This window comes from Anolis sagrei, chromosome Y, assembly GCF_037176765.1.
Source record: "Anolis sagrei isolate rAnoSag1 chromosome Y, rAnoSag1.mat, whole genome shotgun sequence".
Lineage (NCBI taxonomy): Eukaryota > Metazoa > Chordata > Lepidosauria > Squamata > Dactyloidae > Anolis > Anolis sagrei.
Genome location: NC_090035.1, coordinates 40,276,932 through 40,297,928, shown reverse-complemented (window position 1 = coordinate 40,297,928; position 20,997 = coordinate 40,276,932). Strand labels below are relative to the sequence as shown.

The window sequence follows — 20,997 nt, the reverse complement described above, 5'->3', positions numbered from 1 at the left end:
AGAACACAGCCAAGCATGTCTGCGAATCGGTGTAGGTGTGGCAATTTCACCAGATTTGGGGCCTCTATCTGAGAGGTCTTAACTAGACGTTGTTCCTCCCTAGGTAGGTGGTCACAATAAGAGGCAGCTGGTGGAGCTAAAGCGAACAAAGAGATGGCTAGAGAGCGTGTGGAGGAAAGAGCCCAGCGAGCCAAACCGAACACGTCTACGCCTTTATCTAAGGGCGTATGGCGCGACAATAGAGGCCGCACAAGATGCTTTCTATTTGGCCAATATTGCGTCCGCAAGGAACCGTCTGGCAGAACCGTTTCGAGTAGTCAGAGGGTTGTTGAATCCCACCTCGAGTGGGTCCCCTGATGACTCGGCAGCGCGCTGTGAAGCATTTGCTCAGTACTTTGCGGACAAAGTCGCTTTGATCCGCGCGGGCTTTGACACCACATTAACTGTGGTCTCTGAGGATGTAACTCAAGCATCTGCTTGTTTCAATCTGTTCAACTCGACGAGGTCATCAGGGTTCTAGGAGAGGTGAGACCTACCACATGCATCCTAGGCCCCTGCCCTTCCTGGCTGGTAAAAGAAGCCAGGGTGGGTTTGGCAGAGTGGGTAAAGGTGGTGGTTAATGCCTCCCTTCGGGAAGGCAAGATTCCAGCCAGCCTAAAACAAGCTGTAATTAAACCGCTGTTGAAAAAACCATCACTAGACCCCACTCAATTCGTCAACTTTTGGCCAGTTTCCAATCTCCCCTATTTGGGCAAAGTCTTGGAACGTGTGGTGGCCTCGCAACTCCGGGAATTCCTGGTGGACACGGACTATCTAGATCCGGCACAGTCGGGCTTTAGGCCGGGACATGGTACTGAGACAGCCTTGGTCGCCTTTGTTGATGATCTGCGCCGGGAACTGGACAGGGGGAGTGTGTCCCTGTTGGTTCTACTGGACCTCTCTTTGGCCTTCGATACCATCGACCACAGTATCCTTCTGGGACGCCTCGCGGTAATGGGTCTTGGGGGTACTGCCTTGCAGTGGCTCCGGTCCTTTCTCGAGGGTCGCTCCCAGAAGGTGTCACTAGGGGACTCCTGCTCGACTCCTCGGCCGTTGCACTGTGGAGTCCCGCAGGGCTCAATACTGTCCCCTATGTTGTTTAACATTTACATGAAGCCGCTAGGAGAGATCATCCGGAGTTTTGGGGTGCGATGTCATCTGTACGCAGATGATGTCCAACTCTATCACTCTTTTCCACCTACCACTAAGGAGGCTGTTCAGGTCATGAACCGGTGCTTGGCCGCTGTCTCGGACTGGATGAGGGACAACAGATTGAAACTAAATCCAGACAAGACAGAGGTACTCCTGGTCAGTCGTAAGACCGAACAGGGTACGGGGTTACAGCCTGTGCTGGACGGGGTCACACTCCCCCTAAAAGCTCAGGTACGCAGTCTGGGAGTTCTCCTGGATTCATCGCTGAGCCTGGAACCGCAGGTCTCAGCGGTAGTCAGGGGAGCTTTCGCACAATTAAAACGTGTGCGCCAGCTGCGTCCGTACCTTGGGAGGGCTGACTTGGCCACGGTAGTACACGCTTTGGTTACATCCCGCTTAGATTACTGCAATGCTCTCTACGTGGGGTTGCCTTTGAAGACTGCCCGGAAGCTGCAGCAAGTCCAACGCGCGGCAGCCAGATTACTAACGGGGGCTGGATACAGGGAGCACACCACTCCGCTGTTACGCCAGCTTCACTGGCTGCCAATTAGCTTCCGAGCACAATTCAAAGTGCTGGTGTTGACCTATAAAGCCCTAAACGACTCTGGCCCTGTTTACCTCTCCGAACGTATTCTCACCTATGAACCATCAAGATTATTAAGACCATCTGGAGAGGCCCTGCTCTAGGTCCCACCAGACTCGCAAGCGCGGCTGGTGGGGACGAGGGTCAGGGCCTTCTCGGTGGTGGCCCCACGACTCTGGAACTCTCTCCCTCTGGAGGCCAGAACCGCCCCATCCATCCTAACATTTAGGAAACGGGTGAAGACGTGGCTGTGGAGTCAGGCCTTCGAGGAATGAGACAACACCATAGGACTCTGGATGGAAGTGGATATAGATCCATCTTAATAGGACAACTGACCACTGTAGTTTTATATTTAGTGTTTTTAAAGTTGTTTTGTAATTTGTGATATATGATATTTTAATGAATGTATATGTTTTTATGGCTGTAAACCAGGCTGAGTCCCTCATCGAGGTTGAGAAGCTCGGTATACAAAACGGTTAAATAAATAAATAAATAAGGTTTTCTCACTGCTGCTTCAACGGCAGATGAAGAGAACTGGAGGCTGTAGCCCCCCCCCCCTCCGTCTATTTATACTCACGGGAGAGATTGGGCGGGGCTACCGCCAAAAATGTTTAATAATTCTCTAGAACGTTCCGAAAGCTGTCTGCACAGGCGCAGGAATTACCATATATGCATTACAGAAACCTGGATATGAGAAGGAGATAATATTCCCTCATATGAACTAACACCTTCAAGTTTCCAGATACTTCAAAGATCTCGAAAGGGGGGGTCGAGGAGGGGGGTGGAAATAGTAGCCCATGATCATTTCCCCATCAGAACTATCCCTACCCCAGATATTATGGGTATCGAATGTATAGGCTTTCGTTCAGGTCATGGGACAGAGACTGTCTTGGTAGCTATTACTGACGAAATTCGTCGTCAGTTAGACCGAGGCAGATCAGTACTCTTGGACCTCACAGCTGCATTTGACAGTGTGGACCATGACTTGCTGATTCATCGATTGGCTTTGGCTGGTGTACGAGGTTTAGCCCTCAAATGGTTCAATTCATTCCTCCGGGACCGGAGACAGAGGGTGGAGTGGTCAGGCCAAAGCTCTGAGAGCTCCTATCTTTGCTGTGGAGCTCCCCAGGGTGCTATCCTCTCGCCCCTGTTATTTAACATCTACGTCCGACCACTTGCTGGACTGGTGCAGAGCTTTGGCATAGAGTGCTACCAGTATGCAGATGACATCCAGCTACTCTTGCATCTCAAACCTGGGACAACCGTGATTCCTGAGAACTTTAAGCTGTGTTTGGAAGCAGTGATGAGTTGGCTACGAGCAAGCAGACTAAAAGTCAATCCTGCAAAAACTGAGATACTTGGCCCGGCCAGCCGCCAGAATTAACCCAGTCTCTGCCTGATTTCAATGGGGAAGCTCTGGTTCCGTCTGCCACTGTTAAAAGCCTTGGGTTTGTGTTGGACTCATCGCTGACAATGGAGGCCCAGATCACTGTCATAAGTAAGCAGGCCTTTTTTAATCTTCGCCAGGCAAGGAAATTGGCATCCTACCTTTCGGTAAAAGCATTGTGTGACGATGTGTAACTTTTATTCTTATGGTTATGGGGTGTTTAAACAGTAGTTAATAAATGGTAAGTATGTAGGATTATATTTTGTTAGAGATGGTGGCTGGTGGCTTGAGCTGAGTTGCCATAGCAATGGGGGCAGAGCCAACTATCACTTCACGGCGCAGCTCTTTGAAAGTGGCAGTCTGTAAGCCGGTGAGCTACAGGGAAACACTTGTATACCGCTAATATCTCAGCCTAAAACGGCGACTCATCGCGGTTTACAACACTTAAAAACAACAATATTCAGCTTAAAAACATAAAACAGATATACAATACACAGTATTGGGCCACCAATACAGACCAATGCATCTCTTAACTAAAAATCATAATCCAATTTCATCGTCTGTGATTACCAGTCCTTGATCATCAACTTCATCGCACCGGATTAGCCGAATGCTTGTTCAAACATCCATGTCTTCAGACTTTTTCTAAATACCATCAGCGAGGAGGCTGATCTTATCTCTATAGGGAGGGCATTCCAAAGCCAAGGGGCCACCACAGAAAAGGCTCTGTCTCTCATTCCCACCAGCCGCACCTGTGAAGCAGGTGGGATGGAGAGCAGGGCCTCCCCCGAAGATCTTAGGGTCCTGGTGGGCTGATAGGCCGAGATACGTTCGGATAGATATGCTGGGCCAGAACCGTTTAGGGCTTTAAAGGCCAACGCCAGCACTTTGAATTGGGCCTGGTAGCAGATCGGCAGCCAGTGGATCTGTTAGGCTGGTTCAACGGGACAGCAAAACTCTAAAAAAACCCCAACGAAACTGCACCAAAATTGCTATGCCCATGACACAACTCACAAGGTACAAACGTATCTACTCAAAATGAAAAACAACACAACAACACATACACAAAACGGCAAAACAAAACTCTAAAAACCCCAATGTAACTTAACCAAAATTCCCATGCCCATAACACAACCCACAAGGTACAAACATATCTACTCAAAATAAAAAAGAACACGACAACACACAAAACGGCAAAACAACAAAACTCAAAAACCCCCAATGAAACTTAACTAAAATCCCCATGCCCATAACACAACCCACAAGGTACAAACATATCTACTCAAAATGAAAAACAACACACTCACAAAATGGCAAAACAACAAAACTAAAAAAAAAACCCAATGAAACTTAACCAAAATTCCCTTGCCCATAATACAACCCACAAGGTACAAACATATCTACTGAAAATGAAAAACAACACAACAATACACTCACAAAATGACAAAACAACTGAGCATGTGCATTGGCGCCCAGCTGCAAGTTCCCTGGTGCGCGAACACAGCCTCCCGGCCAACATTCCCTCTGCGGAAGCCATGCCCACTCCAAGCCCCACCGCGCTGCTTCCCGCACACACACACCCCCAGCCACACGCACACACACAACCCCACGCTCCATCACTCCCCCCGCCGCCACACACACACACGCAACCCCACACTCCATCACTCCCCGCCGCTGCACAAACACACGCAACCCCACGGACCATCACTTCCCCACCATCGCACACACACGCAACCCCACGCTCCATCACTCCCCCACCGCCGCACACACACACGCAACCCAACTCCCGCCGCCGCCGCACACACACATGCAACCCCAGGCTGCATCACTCCCCCCGCCGCCGCACACACACACGCAACCCCACGCTCCATCACTCCCCCCGCTGCCGCACACACACGCAACCCCACACTCCATCACTCCCCCGCCGCCGCACAAACACACACAACCCCACTCGCCCCACCGCCGCACACACACACGCAGCCCCACGCTCCATCACTCCCCCCCGCCACCACACACACATGCAACCCCACGCAACCCCACTCCCCCTGCCGCCGCACACACACACACGCAGCCCCACGCTTCATCACTCCCCCCACCACCGCACACACGCACGCAACCCCACGCTCCATCACTCCCCCGCCACCGCACACACACAAGCAACCCCACTCCCCCTGCCGCCGCACACACACATGCAACCCTACGCTCCATCACTCCCCCCACCGCCACACACACACGCAACCCCACGCTTCATCACTCCCCCTGCCGCCGCACACACAAACGCAGCCCCACGCTCCAATCACTCCCCCGCTGCCGCACACACACACACAATCCCACACTCCATCGCTCCCCCGCCGCCGCACACACATGCAACCCCACTCCCCCTGCCGCCGCACACACACATGCAACCTCACGCTCCATCACTCTCCCCGCCGCCGCACAAACACGCAGCCCCACGCTCCATCACTCCCCCCGCCGCCGCACACACACGCAACCCCACGCAACCCCGCCACCGCACACACACACGCAGCCCCACGCTCCATCACTCCCCCCGCTGCCGCACACTCACACGCAACCCCACGCTCCATCACTCCCCCCGCTGCGGCACACACACACGCAACCCCACGCTCCATCACTCCCCCCACCGCCGCACACACACACACAACCACACGCTCCTTCACTCCCGTGCCCCAATCTTACCTCCTTTTACTTCACGCCACCTCCAAACCCCACCCCGCCCCTTCCCGCCCTGTCAAAATCCAGGAAAGACAGGAAGGAAGGAAAGAAGGAAGAAAGAGAAAGAGAAAGAGACGTAAAGAAAAAGGGGGAAAGAAGGAAAGTTAGAGAAAGTAGGAAGAAGAAAAGGAAAGAAAAGGAAAGATGGAAGGAAAGAAAAGAGAGACAACAGAAGAGAAAGAAAAAGTGGGAAGGAAGGAAAGAGGTAGAGAAGGAAGAAATGAGAGACAGAGGGAGGGAAAGAAAAAGGGGGAAGGAAGGAAGGAGAGAAGGAAAGAAAAAAGAGAATGAAGGAAGGAAAGAGGGAGTGAAGGAAGGGCGAAGATGTAGAGAAAGAGGGAGGGAAGGAAAGAAGGAAAGAGAGAAGGAAGAAAAGAGACCAGAAGAGAAAGAAAAAGGGGGAAGGAAGGAGATAGAGAAGGAAGAGGAGAAGGAAAGATGGGTGGGAAGGAAGGAAGGAAGGAGGGAAAGAAGGAGAGAAAGAGGGAAGGTTGGCCTCAGCAACACGTGGCGGGTAAAGGTTGTTATTTCTATTATTATTATGCTATTATTCCTATTAGACCCTGGGGGAATGGGAGAGGTGTCAGGTCCCAGAGGCAATGCATTGCATTATTGTTATTGTTATGATGGTGGTGAAATAAAAGGAAATAAAAAGAGAAAGAAGGGAGCAAACAGGGAGGGAAGAAAGGCAAAGGAAGAAAGGGGGAGGGAATGAAGAAAGAGAGAAGGATGAAACCAAGTAGTGAAAGAAGGAAAGAAAGAGGTAGAGAAGGAAGAAAGGGGGAGGAAAAGGGGGAAGGAATAGGTAGGTACCTCTCCTTCATAATAGTCCAGATATCTACCTCAACTTTGATAAGTTTTACTATAGGCCACAGCAACGCGTGGCAGGGCACAGCTAGTTTGTTTTATTGGGGCAATTGTCCAGAAGAGATACATCTGCTTATAGAAACCTCTTGGAAGTCTGTGCCTGAGGTTACTCATGAAACCTTACTAATGTAACCAACCAAGATTCGTGCCTCTTGTGAAGAAACAATTAAACATGTTATACTCCTGTTAAAATAAAATTGTTACTGTTTTCCTCAAGCCTTGCCTGATACAGTTTCTCTTAAGTCAAACAGCCTGCATAAGAAGTAAAGTAAAGCCAGGGACAGTAAATGCTACGCTATCAATATTTCTGTAAATAATATTCCCTTTATAAACCAGCTCATAAGCTGATATTGATCATTGCCCGGCTTTCCTCACAGATTAGGTGGCAGTAGTTTTACCCTCCTTCACACATTGGCAATGGTAATCCACGCAACAGTCACCACTAGGTTGGACTATTGCAACGCCTTATATGCTGGCCTTCTGAAGTCAACGACCCAGAAGATTCGGATGGTCCAAAATGCGGCAGCCAAGCTGCTAGCGGGATCATCTATAAGATCCCATATTACACCGATTCTGCAACAACTGCATTGGCTACCAATAGAACATCAGATCTCTTACAAGATACTGATCCTGACATTTAGAGCTCAAAATGGCCAAGGACCTTTATATCTTAGGGACCACCTCATTCCTTTTCCCCATCAGTGGTCACCTTGATCCACCCAGGAAAATCTCCTATACATACCAGGTCCTAGGAAGGCACATTTGGAAGCTACAAGGCGTAGAGCTTTTTTTATCTATCCTCCAATTCTGTGGAACTCATTGCCTCCATATATTAGAGCAATGTCGGAGTTGCAACCTTTTACAAAGGCGCTCAAGACTTGGCTGTTTGGTTGTGCATTTAAGTAACCGGATCAAATTTTGCCATAGTCACTGCTGAATGTTTTTATGTTTAATGTTTTGTGCTGAATGTTTTTATATTGAATGTTTTATATTGTGTATAAACTGTTTTAAATCGTGAGTCGCTCGGAGCACCTTGGTGGAGAACGACTAATTAAGAAATAAAGTGATGATGATGATGATATGTGCGATTCACAGGGACTACGACAAGGAACAGTTTAAATAATGTACCAGTAAGGCCTTCTCACAGACTATCCTGAGAATTCCGGGGGGGGGGGGGCTGAAGCCCCTAAAGCCCCCCCCCCCCTCAGCTACGTGTTTGTTGGGGAAGTGGCCTGATTAACAAAAGAATCTCCTCATAAATTCACAGCAGAGTAACTTAGCAGCTGCGTGGCCCCGCACCAGTAGCCCAATGTGATAAAAAGAACAAAAACACACAGACCAATGTTATCTCTTCCATCTCTTTTTCTTTATAGCAAAAATAATATAGCAAAAATAATATGGATGCACTATTTACAAGAACAAGGTTTCCATGATACAAATGAAGTTCAACCTTCACATTGGAGCTTCACACATTAGGCCTTCTCGTACTCTGATGCCTTCCCACAGACCTCAAAAGGAGGCTTCTCTCACAAACTAAGGCCCACTTCACATTGTGAGGCCTTGTTCTGGTTTCAGCTTTCCACTTTCTAGGTATAAGTCATCTATATTGATGATCATGCCATCACCACCCAAGCAGGGAGCTTTGAAGTGGTTGAACAGAAGCTCTCTGAAGCTTTAGGTGATCTTACTGTTTATTACAGGGAAAACCAGCTGATTCCTAATCTAGCTTCTTGGCAGGGGGTTGGACTGGATGGCCCATGAGGTCTCTTCCAACTCTTTCATTCTATGATTCTATCTAAAACAGACATATGCTTTTCATCTCAAGAACAGACAAGCATCTTAAGCTCTGATGATGACCTGGGAAGGAATCCTACTGGGGCATTGCAGCACACCCAAATACCTGTGAGTCACTCTGAACAGTGCTCTGACTTACAAGAAGCTCTGCTTTGATATTAAGCAAAAAATAGATGCTAGAAACAATATCATACGAAAGCTGACTGGCACAACCTGAGGATCGCAATCAGACACAGTGAAGACATCTGCCCTTGTGCTTTGCTACTCTGCTGCTGAATATGCACACCTAGTGTGGAATACATCGCACCATGTTAAAACAGTGGATGTAGTTCTTAATGAGACATGCCACATTATCACAGAATGTCTATGCTCTACATCACTGAAGAAATTATACTGTTTAGCTGGTACTGAACCACCTGACATGTTGGCAAGCAGCAGCCAATAATGAAAGGACCAAGGCAGTGACATCTCCAGCCCATCCTCTGTTCAGATATCAGCCAACATGGCAACACCTTAAATCAAGAAACAGTTTCCTAAGATCATGAGATCTTAGGAAGCGGAGCGGAGCGGAGCGACGAACAGCAACCAGGGACACCCTCCCCGCCGGGAGTGGCGAGGAACGGCGAGCCGCCAGAGCCGAGAAGCCGCGGCTGGAAACATCTTCCCCGCTCGGGGAGCAGGCTGGGCTGCTGCCGCTCGGTTGTAGCCGCGGCCTAGGATGCCCCCCCGCTGCGGCCTGCGGACTGGCTCTCGAGTGGTTCCCAACAAGATCATTGCGAAAGGCCTGGCTGCAACCGGGTGCGGCCTGTGGCAAAACAGCCTCAACTAAGACCTCTGCTGCATGGGCTTCCGAAGCCGCCACCGCCGCCGCCGCGAGCGCCGCCCCAGCCAAGATCTTTGCTGCCTGGGCCTGCCACGTAGGCTGCTGTGCTGTGAGCGTCATCCGGCTGGGCCTACCATCAGACCTTTCCAGCTGGGCCTCTCCATCTGGCCTGCATAAGGCTAGGCCGCTACCACCAAGGCCCCGCGAGTGGGCCGTTGCATCGCAAGGACTACTGGAACGGGGCCCTGGGCTACTTGAGCCGGACCCTAGCCATCTGGCCGTCTACCATCTTCCACCATCTGGGCCCCCACTAGCTGGGCAATCAATGTGTAGATCTCTTTGTGCTGACCTTCTGTGTTGACCGACATTGTGTAGACCTTCTTGTGCTGTCCTTTCTCTGTGTTGATCGATATTGTGATAGACCAATTGTGCTGACCACTACCGTGTCGACCATCTCCGGAAGATTGAAGACTCATCCGCTTTTCTACATCAACCGTCCAGAGATTACACCTGGAATCATAATAACCTTATCTGATTTTTATCACTGACATCCTCTTAATAGTGTGTTTACATATTACTAACATAAATCGTTCCTTGGTTGTCTTTTGCTGCTAATCTGGTATAAGAACACAATATAGCACTCTAAGGCGCCTGCCTATTTGCTGCTAAACTGTACTAGCACTTACGCCCCCTTCCCTATCCCTCTATGCCGCACTTTAGTTAGCGTTGAGAGCCAGATTTGGGTATTGCTGCACTTCAGATCTTTGCACTTTATGAGTTTACCCCAACGGCACGCAGTTGTGTTGTTGACTTGTGTTGTTGACTATGCTGCACTTTAAGACTCTTGCACTTTATGAACTATCTAACTGTCGTGGCTGGAATGCTTATCACCATCTGAATCTATTATTATCCATGTGGTTCCCCATCCCCCTGTTTGTACTGTCCCTGTTATTATTGACCAGTGGAAGGGGCAAGGGAGGAAGTGGGCTGGAGCCTGTGAACAACAATGAGGCGGGGAGGGGGGAGAAAGGGAAGCAAGGGAGTTGGCAAGGGCCAACAAACCAAACAACTAGCGAAACAGAAATTAAGACCTTGGTTTCAGACTGCGGCATGGAGGAGGGGAGGTGTTCCACTAGCCGAGGGGCCCCCATAGAGGTCGTGGTGGGGAGGGGGAGATGCGGAAAAAGGAGACCTCAAATTCGGCCTAATTCGTACCGCTTATCTACATTAATAATCCCAAACCGGTCTCCTAAGGTAAATTGGTGTAACCAGGTGAGCGGGCCCTCTGGATTGAAGGTGGTGCTGTTGAATGCCAGATCTGTCAACGGAAAAACGACCTTTATCCAGGATTTAATCCTGGATGAGCGGGCAGATCTGGCGTGCATCACGGAGACCTGGCTGGATGAAGCTGGAGGCGTAAATCTTACCCAGCTTTGTCCTCCAGGTTTCTCCGTACAGCACCAACCGAGATCCGGAGGACGGAGAGGCGGGGTCGCAGTGGTCTATAGAGATTCCATCCATCTGACCAGGAGTCCCATCCCGCAGACCACAAATTTTGAATGCGTCCACCTGAGGGTGGGTGACCGGGACAGAATAGGGATTCTGCTAATGTACCGTCCACCTCGCTGCATTACAGTCTCCCTACCTGAGCTAGCAGGGGTAGTCTCGAGCCTGGCGTTGGAGTCTCAACGGCTTCTTGTGCTGGGGGACTTCAATATCCATGCCGAGGCGACCCTCACAGGAGTGGCTCAGGACTTCATGTCTGCCATGGCAACCATGGGGCTGTCCCAACAAATATCTGGCCCCACTCACTGTGCTGGACATACATTGGACTTGGTTTTCTGCCAGGGATGGGAGCAGGGTGGCGGTGTGGAGTTGTCCATCTCTCCGTTGCCATGGACCGACCACTTCCTGATCAGATTTAGGCTCACTGCGCCCCCTAACCTCCGCAAAGGTGGAGGACCCATTAAGATGGTCCGCCCCAGGAGGCTTATGGATCCGAATGGATTCCTGATGGCTCTTGGGGACTTTCCCGCCACCTCGGTAGGTGATCACGTCGAGGCCTTGGTCGCTCTCTGGAATGGGGAGATGACCAGGGCAATTGACATGATCGCTCCGGAACGTCCCCTCTCAAGTAGCCGAGCTAAACCAGCTCCTTGGTTTACTGAGGAGCTGGCAGTGATGAAGCGAAGGAAGAGGGAACTAGAGAGCGTGTGGCGCTCAGACCCAAGCGAGTCAAATCGAGCATGGTTTGTGTCCTTTCTAAGGGCATATGCCGCGGCAATAAAAGCCGCAAAGAAAACTTTCTTTGCGGCCACTATTGCGTCTGCAAAAAAACGTCCAGCGTAGTTGTTTCGGATTGTCAGAGGTCTTTTAACTCCCACCACCTCAGGCGGGAGCCCTGACAATTCGGTCACGCGCTGTGAAGCATTTGCTCAGTTCTTCGCAGACAAAGTCGCCTTGATCCGCTCTGGGCTGGACACCATGTTAAATGCAGTCTCTGAGGATGTGACACAAGCACCTGCTTGTCCTATTTTGATGGATTCTTTTCAGTTTGTGAAGCCCGAGGATGTGGACAAGATACTTGGAGGAATGAGGCCCACCACGTCCATCCTAGACCCCTGCCCATCCTGGCTTCTGAAGGAGGCCAGAGGGGGATTGGCTGAGTGGGTAACGGTGGTGGTTAATGCCTCCCTTCGGGAAGGCAAGATTCCAGCGAGCTTAAAACAAGCTATTATAAAACCGCTGTTGAAAAAAACCATCATTGGACCAGACTAAATTCGACAACTTTCGGCCTGTTTCCAATCTCCCCTTCTTGGGCAAAGTCATGGAAAGCGTGGTGGCCTCACAACTCCAGGTATTCTTGAGAGACATGGATTATCTGGATTCAGCACAGTCTGGTTTCAGACCGAGACATGGAACCGAGACGGTCTTGGTCGCCTTAGTGGATGATCTGCGCCGGGAGCTAGACAGGGGGAGTGTGTCCCTGTTGGTGCTCCTGGACCTCTCAGCGGCCTTCGATACCATCAACCACGGTATCCTTCTGGGGCGCCTTGCGGAAATGGGTCTTGGGGGCACTGCTTTGCAGTGGCTCCAGTCATTTCTGGAGGGCCATACCCAGAAGGTGTTATTGGGGGACTCCTGTTCAACACCACAGCCTTTGACTTGTGGGGTTCCACAGGGCTCTATATTGTCCCCCATGTTGTTTAATATCTACATGAAGCCGCTGGGTGAGATCATCCGGAGTTTCGGGGTGCGGTGTCATCTGTACGCAGATGATGTCCAACTCTGTCACTCCTTCCCACCTGCTACTAAGGAGGCTGTCGAGGTCCTGAACAGGTGCCTGGCCGCTGTAATGGTCTGGATGAGGGCGAACAAACTGAAATTAAATCCAGACAAGACAGAGGTACTCCTGGTCAGTCGCAAGGCCGAACAGGGTATAGGGTTACAGCCTGTGCTGGATGGGGTCGCACTCCCCTTGAAGGCGCAGGTTCGCAGCTTGGGTGTGATCCTGGATTCATCGTTGAGCCTGGATCCCCAGGTTTCAGCGGTGATCAGGGGAGCATTTGCACAGCTTAGGCTCGTGCGCCAGCTGCGCCCGTACCTCGGGAAGTCTGACTTGGCCACGGTGGTACACGCTCTGGTCACATCCCGCCTTGACTACTGCAACGCTCTCTATGTGGGGCTGCCTTTGAAGACGGCCCGGAAGCTTCAGCTAGTCCAGCACGCTGCAGCCATGTTACTAACAGGAGCGGGACGCAGGGAGCATACAACGCCCTTGTTGTTCCAGCTCCACTGGCTGCCGATCTGCTACCGGGCCCAATTTAAGGTGCTGGTGTTATCCTACAAAGCCCTAAACGGTTCCGGCCCAAAATACCTTTCGGACCGCATCTCGGCCTATGAGCCTACGAGGGCCTTGAGATCATCTGGGGAGGCCCTTCTCTCGATCCCGCCTGCTTCACAGGCACGTCTGGCCGGGACGAGAGAGAGGGCCTTCTCGGTGGTGGCCCCCCGGCTGTGGAACACCCTCCCTGTTGACATCAGACAGGCGCCCTCCCTTATGTCTTTCCGTAAGAGCCTAAAGACATGGCTATTTGAGAAGGCATTTAACTGAGTGCTACATTAACTGGTAATGACAACTGGAACGGTATATGGATTACGAGATTGGTTATGATTCTACGATAAGACGGAGCGGATTATTTTAGTGTAATTATATTATTGTGTACTAGTGATATGTTGATTTTTCGTTATTGCTTTATTGTAAATTGTCTTTTATATGTTGTACACCGCCGTGAGTCGCCCTAGGGCTGAGAACAGCGGTCAACAAATGCAGCAATAAATAAATGAGAGATACTCGCAGGAACACCTCAGCAAGTGAGAATCCAAAAGTAGCAAGTTGAAACTCAGCACTTTAATTAGTGTCTGAGATTGGATGAGAAATTCTCTCTTGGCACACAGAAGATCAGACGACCTGGAAGGTGCTGAACAGACTACGCTTTGGAACCAGGAGATGCAGAGCCAACCTTAAGAAATGGAACTACAAAATGGAGTCTACAAGATGCGAGTGTGGAGAAGAGCAAACCACAGACCACTTACTACAATGCAAACTGAGTTCCGCCACATGAACAGCAGAGGACTTTCCCACAAAGACACCAAAGGCGCTTCAAGTGGCCAGCTTCTGGTCAAAGGACAAGTTTTTAAAACGTTGTTTGTGTTTTTAAATACATTCTAACTGTACCCTCAACGCTTCTGACATGATAAAAAAATTAATAAGTAGAGATACAAACTACATAGGTGAACACCATTATCAGCAACTTGTACAATAATATAACTATTGTAAAATGTATGAATGAAAGAGGTGTGCTGATGGGTGAATCTTAGGCTCCATCTACACTCCAATATAATCCAGTTTCAGAATGCAGGTTAGCTGTATTGAACTGGATTATATGACAGTGTAGACTCATATAATCCACTTTAAAGTGGTTAAATCTGCATTATATCAGTGACCATCATAATGCAGTTCAAACTGTATGTAGAAGGAGCCTCAGATGCTCACTACGTCCTGGTCTGCAGGTACAAGTTCATGGGACAGACTGGCAATCCGTTTTTCAAGAATCAAGACTAAACCTGCCTCCATCTTTCACAAGACCATCACAACAACAATTTTTGAGAAGTAAAACTTACGGCTGTTATAGAGGGCTTCTTTCCATCTCCTGCCGGCGGATGAGTCACATCAGCTCCCAGAAATATAACTGGCTGTTGAAAGACTGCAGAGCTGGGAAAAAGACAGAAGTGAAGGTGTATGACAAGAAAGATACCACCAGAATCCTGTTTCCCCACAGAGCGCAGCTCTGGAAGGGAAAAAAGCTTTGCCTCCTCCCGCCAGGGAAGATAACCAAGCCCAAAGTAGTTCTAACTGGAACTATTTTGGGGGCGGAGCCTGGAGGGCAATAGCCGCTCTCCAGCTCAGCCTTTGCCTGACGGCGAGGAAGACGGATGCTCGGCTCAGGTCTGTAAGGTGGGCTTGCGGGGGCTGAGAGGTCAACCCGCTACCCAGCCATGATTTTAAGACATCTTTTTGTGCTCCCGCGTTTGGAGCGCGGAAAAACCATTCGGACAGCTGGAAAAACCTTTTTGGCTCCAGGCCCAGTGTCCACGAAAATCAGAAGTCGCATGGCGTAGGGGGGTAAGATGCGAACGTGCGGGGGCAGGCCTTGGCCTCTTCCCCCTGAGGCCCGCTCAACGAACCTATGCCTGGTGTGGCTGAGGGCCCATCGGGCGAGCTCCAGATGGGTCCTCTTTAAGACTTGTTTTTGGGGCTGTTTCCGGCCGAATCCCCTACAGGCCTGCTGGAGCCGTTGCTCCCCAATGCCGTTGGGCGGCGTGGCGTGTTAGCGCGCTGGGCTGCTGCCTATGCAGGGCGCTCTCGACCCTGCATTTTTATGGGTTCACCCTGTTCACGCATCCTCTCAGGGTTGTTGGGGCATGGTTGTGGCTCCATGCCCTTGGTCCAAGGCAGCAGACTTTACCCTGCAGCCTCGTGTGCTACAAAAGGGTTTGGGACAGTTTTACCTGACACTAAACATCAGACTGCTAGTTGTTGCACATAGACGTTGTCAGTCTATTTTTTTTTTTCTTATAGCTAACAACCCAACCCTCCCCGACCACAGGTTGTTATAGGATTGCATAGGTTTAGTTTTAATTTCCTGCTTATGTTTGTTTGGCCCCCCCTTTGAACACTCCCATTGCTTCCAAACAGTCAGGTCTTTTGGGCCCCCATCGGAGCTTCTCTGAGCCTAATTGACTCTCAATATTCATTTGGTTAGGTGGGTCTGTGTGTTTATATATGTATTTGTCTATGGATGTATGATATATATTGTATGAGACTAAAATGAGGGCCTCCCTCATGGTCGGCAGCCATGTTAACTCTACTTCGTGGCCAGCGGCCATTTTGTAATTCACTGATAGCTATGTCACCCCATGAACCGGCAGCCATCTTGGATTATTAAACAGATTGGAGCCGGTTTGCTAATTAAATTACCTTGCCAGAAGATGCTATCAACAGCTTCCTGGATAGCAGAGTTTTGCTGTTCCAGAGGCATTCGGTTTTAACCCCCTCAGGGTACAATAATAATAATAATAAAAACAATAATTCAAAATATTGATAATAGCAATAATAAATGAAAATAATAATATAATAATAATATATTTCGCCCTTTATGAAAAGGTTATTAATCACCACAACTATACCTGTACATGTGTATGCGTGTGGGTGTGTGTGCGTTTGTGTATATATAGATAGATATATTTAACAAATAATTATAAGCATTCACTGATCCTTCACTCCCCCCGCTGCACACACACAAACATCCCAACGCTCCTTCACTCCCCCCACTGCACACACACACAACCCAATGCTCCTTCACACCCCCCTGCTGCACACACACACATAACCCAACGCTCCTTCACTCCCCCCTACTGCACACACACACATAACCCAATGCTCCTTCACTCCCCCCACTGCGCACACACACACAACCCAATGCTCCTTCACTCCCCCCCGCTGCACACACACACACAACCCAATGCTCCTTCACTCCCCCCCGCTGCACACACACACAGCCCAACGCTCCTTCACTCCCCCCCGCTGCACACACACACACACACACACACACAACCCATGTTCCTTCAGCCCCCCGCCGTGCACACACACACACAACCCAACACTCCTTCACTCCCCCCCGCTGCACACACACACAACCGAACACTCCTTCACTCCCCCCTGCTGCACACACACACACACACACAATCCAACGCTCCTTCACTCCCCCCACTGCATACACACACACACAACCCAACGCTCCTTCACTCCCCCCCCGCTGCACACACACACACCACCCAACGCTCCTTCACTCCCTCCCCGCTGCACACACACAACCCAACGCTCCTTCACTCTCCCCTGCCGCCCACTCTAAGCCTCGCCACGCCACTTCCCGTCCTCCCCCTCCTTCATTTTACCCCGCCCACGCCAACTGCACTCCTCCTCCTCCTCCCACCCCCCTCCGCTGACGCCCCGCCCACACCCACCGACACCCGCCCCCACACTCCTCCTCCTCCTCCCACCCCCTCCATTGTAGCTGCTGGGATTTATAGTTTACCTATAATCAAAGGATTCTGAACTCCACCAACGACGGAAATAAACCAAACGTGTCACACAGGACTCCCATGACCCAACAGAAAGTACGAGAAGGGTTTGGTAAGCATTGGGAATGAAGAAAGGAAGGAGGGAAGGCAGGAAAGAAAGAGGTACCAAAGGGAAAAAAAAGAGAAAGTAGAAAGGAAAAAAAAAATAAATGGAAGGAAAGGCAGGAAAGAGGTAAAGAAGGAGAAAAGAAAATAAAAAGTGAAAGAAGGAAGGAAACAGGGAGGGAAGAAAGGAGGCAAAGGAAGAAAGGGGGAGGGAATGAAGGAAAGAGAGAAGGATGAAACCAAGGAGCAAAAGAAGGAAAGAAAGAAAGAAAGAAAGAGGAGAGAAAGGGGGAGAAAAAGGGGGAAGGAATAGGTACCTCTCTATCATAATACTCCAGATATCTACCTCTACTTTGAAAAGATTTACTATAGGCCACAGCAACGCATGGCAGGGTACAGCTAGTTTTATATATATTACAGTAAATAATAACTCTGAAAATACCAAAATAGCATGGAAATAAGCCAAGAGATCAGTTGTTAAGAAATTTTTTCACTTTTATACAATGCATAGATGTTTTCAGATCTCCTCAAGTTCCAGTTTAAATACTCGTTATTTTGGCATCTCACTAATAGATTAGTGATGGATGCTAATAGTATGTGATAAATTCTTACACCTATATCATTATACCAACATAGCCCCCAGATAACTACCTTAACTTTTGGCCAAAGAGTCATCCCATAAATATCAGTGGGCACTTGATGAGGTTTAAGAGTTAATGGTCATTGAACTGACTTTACAAGTTTTTATGGCAAAGCTGTGTTATATTCGACAATTTAGCCTGCCATACTTATAAACCTGGAGAGATACCAGAGATGGTGATGTTGCGCAACTAAAATTATGAAGAGTGCAGGCTGCACTCATTAAACGTGTGATGTTATTTGGCACAACATGCTAGACAACCATATTGTGGCGCGAGTTCCATCTGGCAGCGACTCTCCTGCATCCTGGCTGGGCTTTGCACGTCTTGAGGGTGGTTCTCTGCGCCTCCATTTTGGCGCCTCCATTGCGCTTCCACCTCCAGCGGAGGCCCGGGTGCGACCCAGCTGGGTTCCTCCGCACTCTTGCCCCCCAGCAGAAGCCTATAGGCATAGGCAGACTGCAGCTTGCGGCTTGCTGGCTGTTGGGTTGCCAGTTCGGGCCTTGACACGGCTGTTGCGGTGGCCCCCCTGCGCCCAGGAGGCAGGATTCTCTGTGCCTCCTACTTGGCACCTCCTCAGCGTCTCCCCGCATGGTGGAGGTGGAGGCCCGGGCACGGCCTAGCCTTTTAGCGGAGGCCCGGGCGCAGCCTAGTAGTTCGGTGCGGCTTAGCAGTTGGCACCTCCTCCCCATCTCCACCTCTGGCAGAGGCCCGAGCGCAGCCTGCAGAGACATCGCGGCCGCAGCTGCTGGATCATCAATTGCAGCCACTGACTGTGTTGCCCAATTCTTGTGGGGACTGATTGTGCTGACCAACCACCTGTGCTGACCGACTGTGCTGCCCGATTCTTGTGCCGACTCTTGTGCCGCCCAACCACCTGTGCTGACCGACTGTGCTGCCCAACTCTTGTGTGGACCGACTGTGCTGACCAACCATCTGTGCTGACCGACGCTGGTGCTCGACTCCTTGTGCTGACCGACGATGCTGGCCGACCACCTGTGCTGACCGACGGTGCTGTTCGACTCTTTCTGCTGACCGACTTGCTTTCCGACCACCTGTACCGACTGCACCCTGAGAACAGTGCTGTGTGCTGATTGCTGCCGTGTATGTGACGCCCTCCATCGTGTCCATTATTACTACCCCTGGAAGGACTAACAGCAACCATTCACCGATTTACATCTGTCATCCATTGATTTACATCTGTAAATTACAATCAATCTTTACCAATAACAACTGTGCCTAAGTGGAATTTGGTGAGCTTAGGGAACAATTGCACTACCAATTGCACTGAACTGTCTGCGAATTTGCCTAGCATAGCACCTTATTATACCTTCCCTGTATCAATTTTGCTGCTAATTATCCAACTTGAGCACTTACCAATCCCTCCATGCCGCACTTTAACTAGCACTTTAGTTATATATCTGCTGCACCCTTGCACTTTAAGAACTCGCTTCATCCTGCACGGAATACGACTAGTTATTGCACTTTTTGATTGGTAAAACTCTACACCTATATCATGTCTTAACAGCCACTACCCATGTGGCCCCCTATCCCTGTGTATTTACTATTCTTATTGTTAGTTAATTGTGGGGAAATTAGTTAATTGTTAGTTAATAGTGGGGAAGGGGAGATGCGGGAAAAGGAGACCATTAATTCAGCCTAGGGATCATGTAACAACATTAGTAATTCCAAACCGGTCTCCTGATATGGTAAACTGGTGTAACCAGGATGGCAGTCCCTCTGGATTGAAGGTGGTGCTGTTGAACGCCAGATCTGTCAATGGAAAAACAACTTTCATCCAGGACTTAATCCTGGATGAGCAGGCAGATCTGGCATGCATTACGGATTCCTGGTTGGATGAAGTGGGAGGCGTGAATTAGACCCAGCTTTACCTACCAGGTTTTTCCATGCAGCACCAGCTGAGATCCGGAGGGCGGGGAGGCGGCTTGGCCGCTGTGATGGTCTGGATGAGGGTGAACAAACTGAAATTGAATCCAGACAAGACAGAGGTACTCCTGGTCAGTCACAAGGCCGAACAGGGCATAGGGTTACTGCCTGTGTTGGATGGGGTCGCATTCCCCCTGAAGACGCAGGTTCGCAGCTTGGGTGTGACCCTGGACTCATCGCTAAGCCTGGAACCCCAGGTTTCGGCGGTGACCAGGGGAGCATTTGCACAGCTTAGGCTTGTGCGCCAGCTGCGCCCGTACCTTGGGAAGTCTGACTTGGCCACGGTAGTCCACACTCTGGTTACATCCCATTTAGACTACTGCAACGCTCTCTATGTGGGGTTGCCTTTGAAGACAGCTCGGAAGCTCCAACTACTCCAACGCTTGGCAGCCATGATTTTAAGAGGAACGGAGCGCAGGGAGCCTACAAACCCCCTGTTGCGCCAACTCCACTGGCTACCGATCTGCTACCGGGCTGAATTCAAAGTGCTGCCGTTGGCCTTTAAAGCCCTAAACGGTTCTGGCCCAAGCTACCTATCCGACCGCATCTCTGCCTATGAACCCACCAGGACTTTAAGATCTTCTGGGGAGGCCCTGCTCTCGATCCCGCCTGCTTCTCAAGCACGGCTGGCGGGGACGAGAGATAGGGCCTTCTCGGTGTTGGCTCCTCGGCTGTGGAATGCCCTTCCTACGGACATTAGACTAGCACCATCTCTAATGGTATTCCGCAAAAAAGTGAAGACCTGGCTGTTTGAGAGGCGTTCAAATAATTAGTGGAATGATTGGTTAATGAACACTGGAATGGAACAATGGATGACGAATCTGGAACATGTTTTTGATGATGAGACGACAGTGAATGGGTATTGTAGTAACTGTTTATTAATTGTGTAATGTGTTAGGTTGTTAACTGTTTTTATACTCTAGCACTGAATTTTTGCTGTTCGTATTTGTTGTGAACCGCTGTGAGTCGCCTTCCAGCTGAGAACAGCAGTATATATAAGTAAGGTAAATAAATAATGGATAAGCATCATAAATAATGGTCTGACCCGATGGGTCATGGTGGATGTCGGCTGTGAGACCGATATATCGCAGGTGCAGCCTGTTGATATACAACCTGACTTGGTGGGACAGAGTGGTACAATGCCCTCTATCCCTTTGTTTTGATCTTTGTTTGAGTCTTACAGCCTCAGTTTGGTGACATATGGATGGCTGACCCGATGAACCCCAGGGTCAGGGAGATGGAATCATGTCTCCGACAATTGCTACTATGGCCAACAACGGAGCCC

At 49.9% G+C, this 20,997-nt stretch overlaps 1 protein-coding gene across 6 annotated transcripts in view; it reads right to left on the bottom strand.

Moving 5' to 3' along the window:
• The window catches only part of LOC137095714 (protein argonaute-1-like), a 247,671-nt gene that overhangs the window by 43,386 nt on the left and 183,288 nt on the right, over positions 1–20,997 (bottom strand). For 5 of the 6 annotated variants that reach the window (XM_067462517.1, XM_067462512.1, XM_067462513.1 and 2 more), the window contains one exon: positions 14,563–14,653. The exons of the other annotated variant lie outside the window; for it this stretch is intronic. In XM_067462517.1, coding sequence (XP_067318618.1) covers positions 14,563–14,653 — 91 coding nt within the window. The remainder of the gene's footprint in view (positions 1–14,562; positions 14,654–20,997) is intronic. 6 annotated transcript variants of the gene reach the window in all.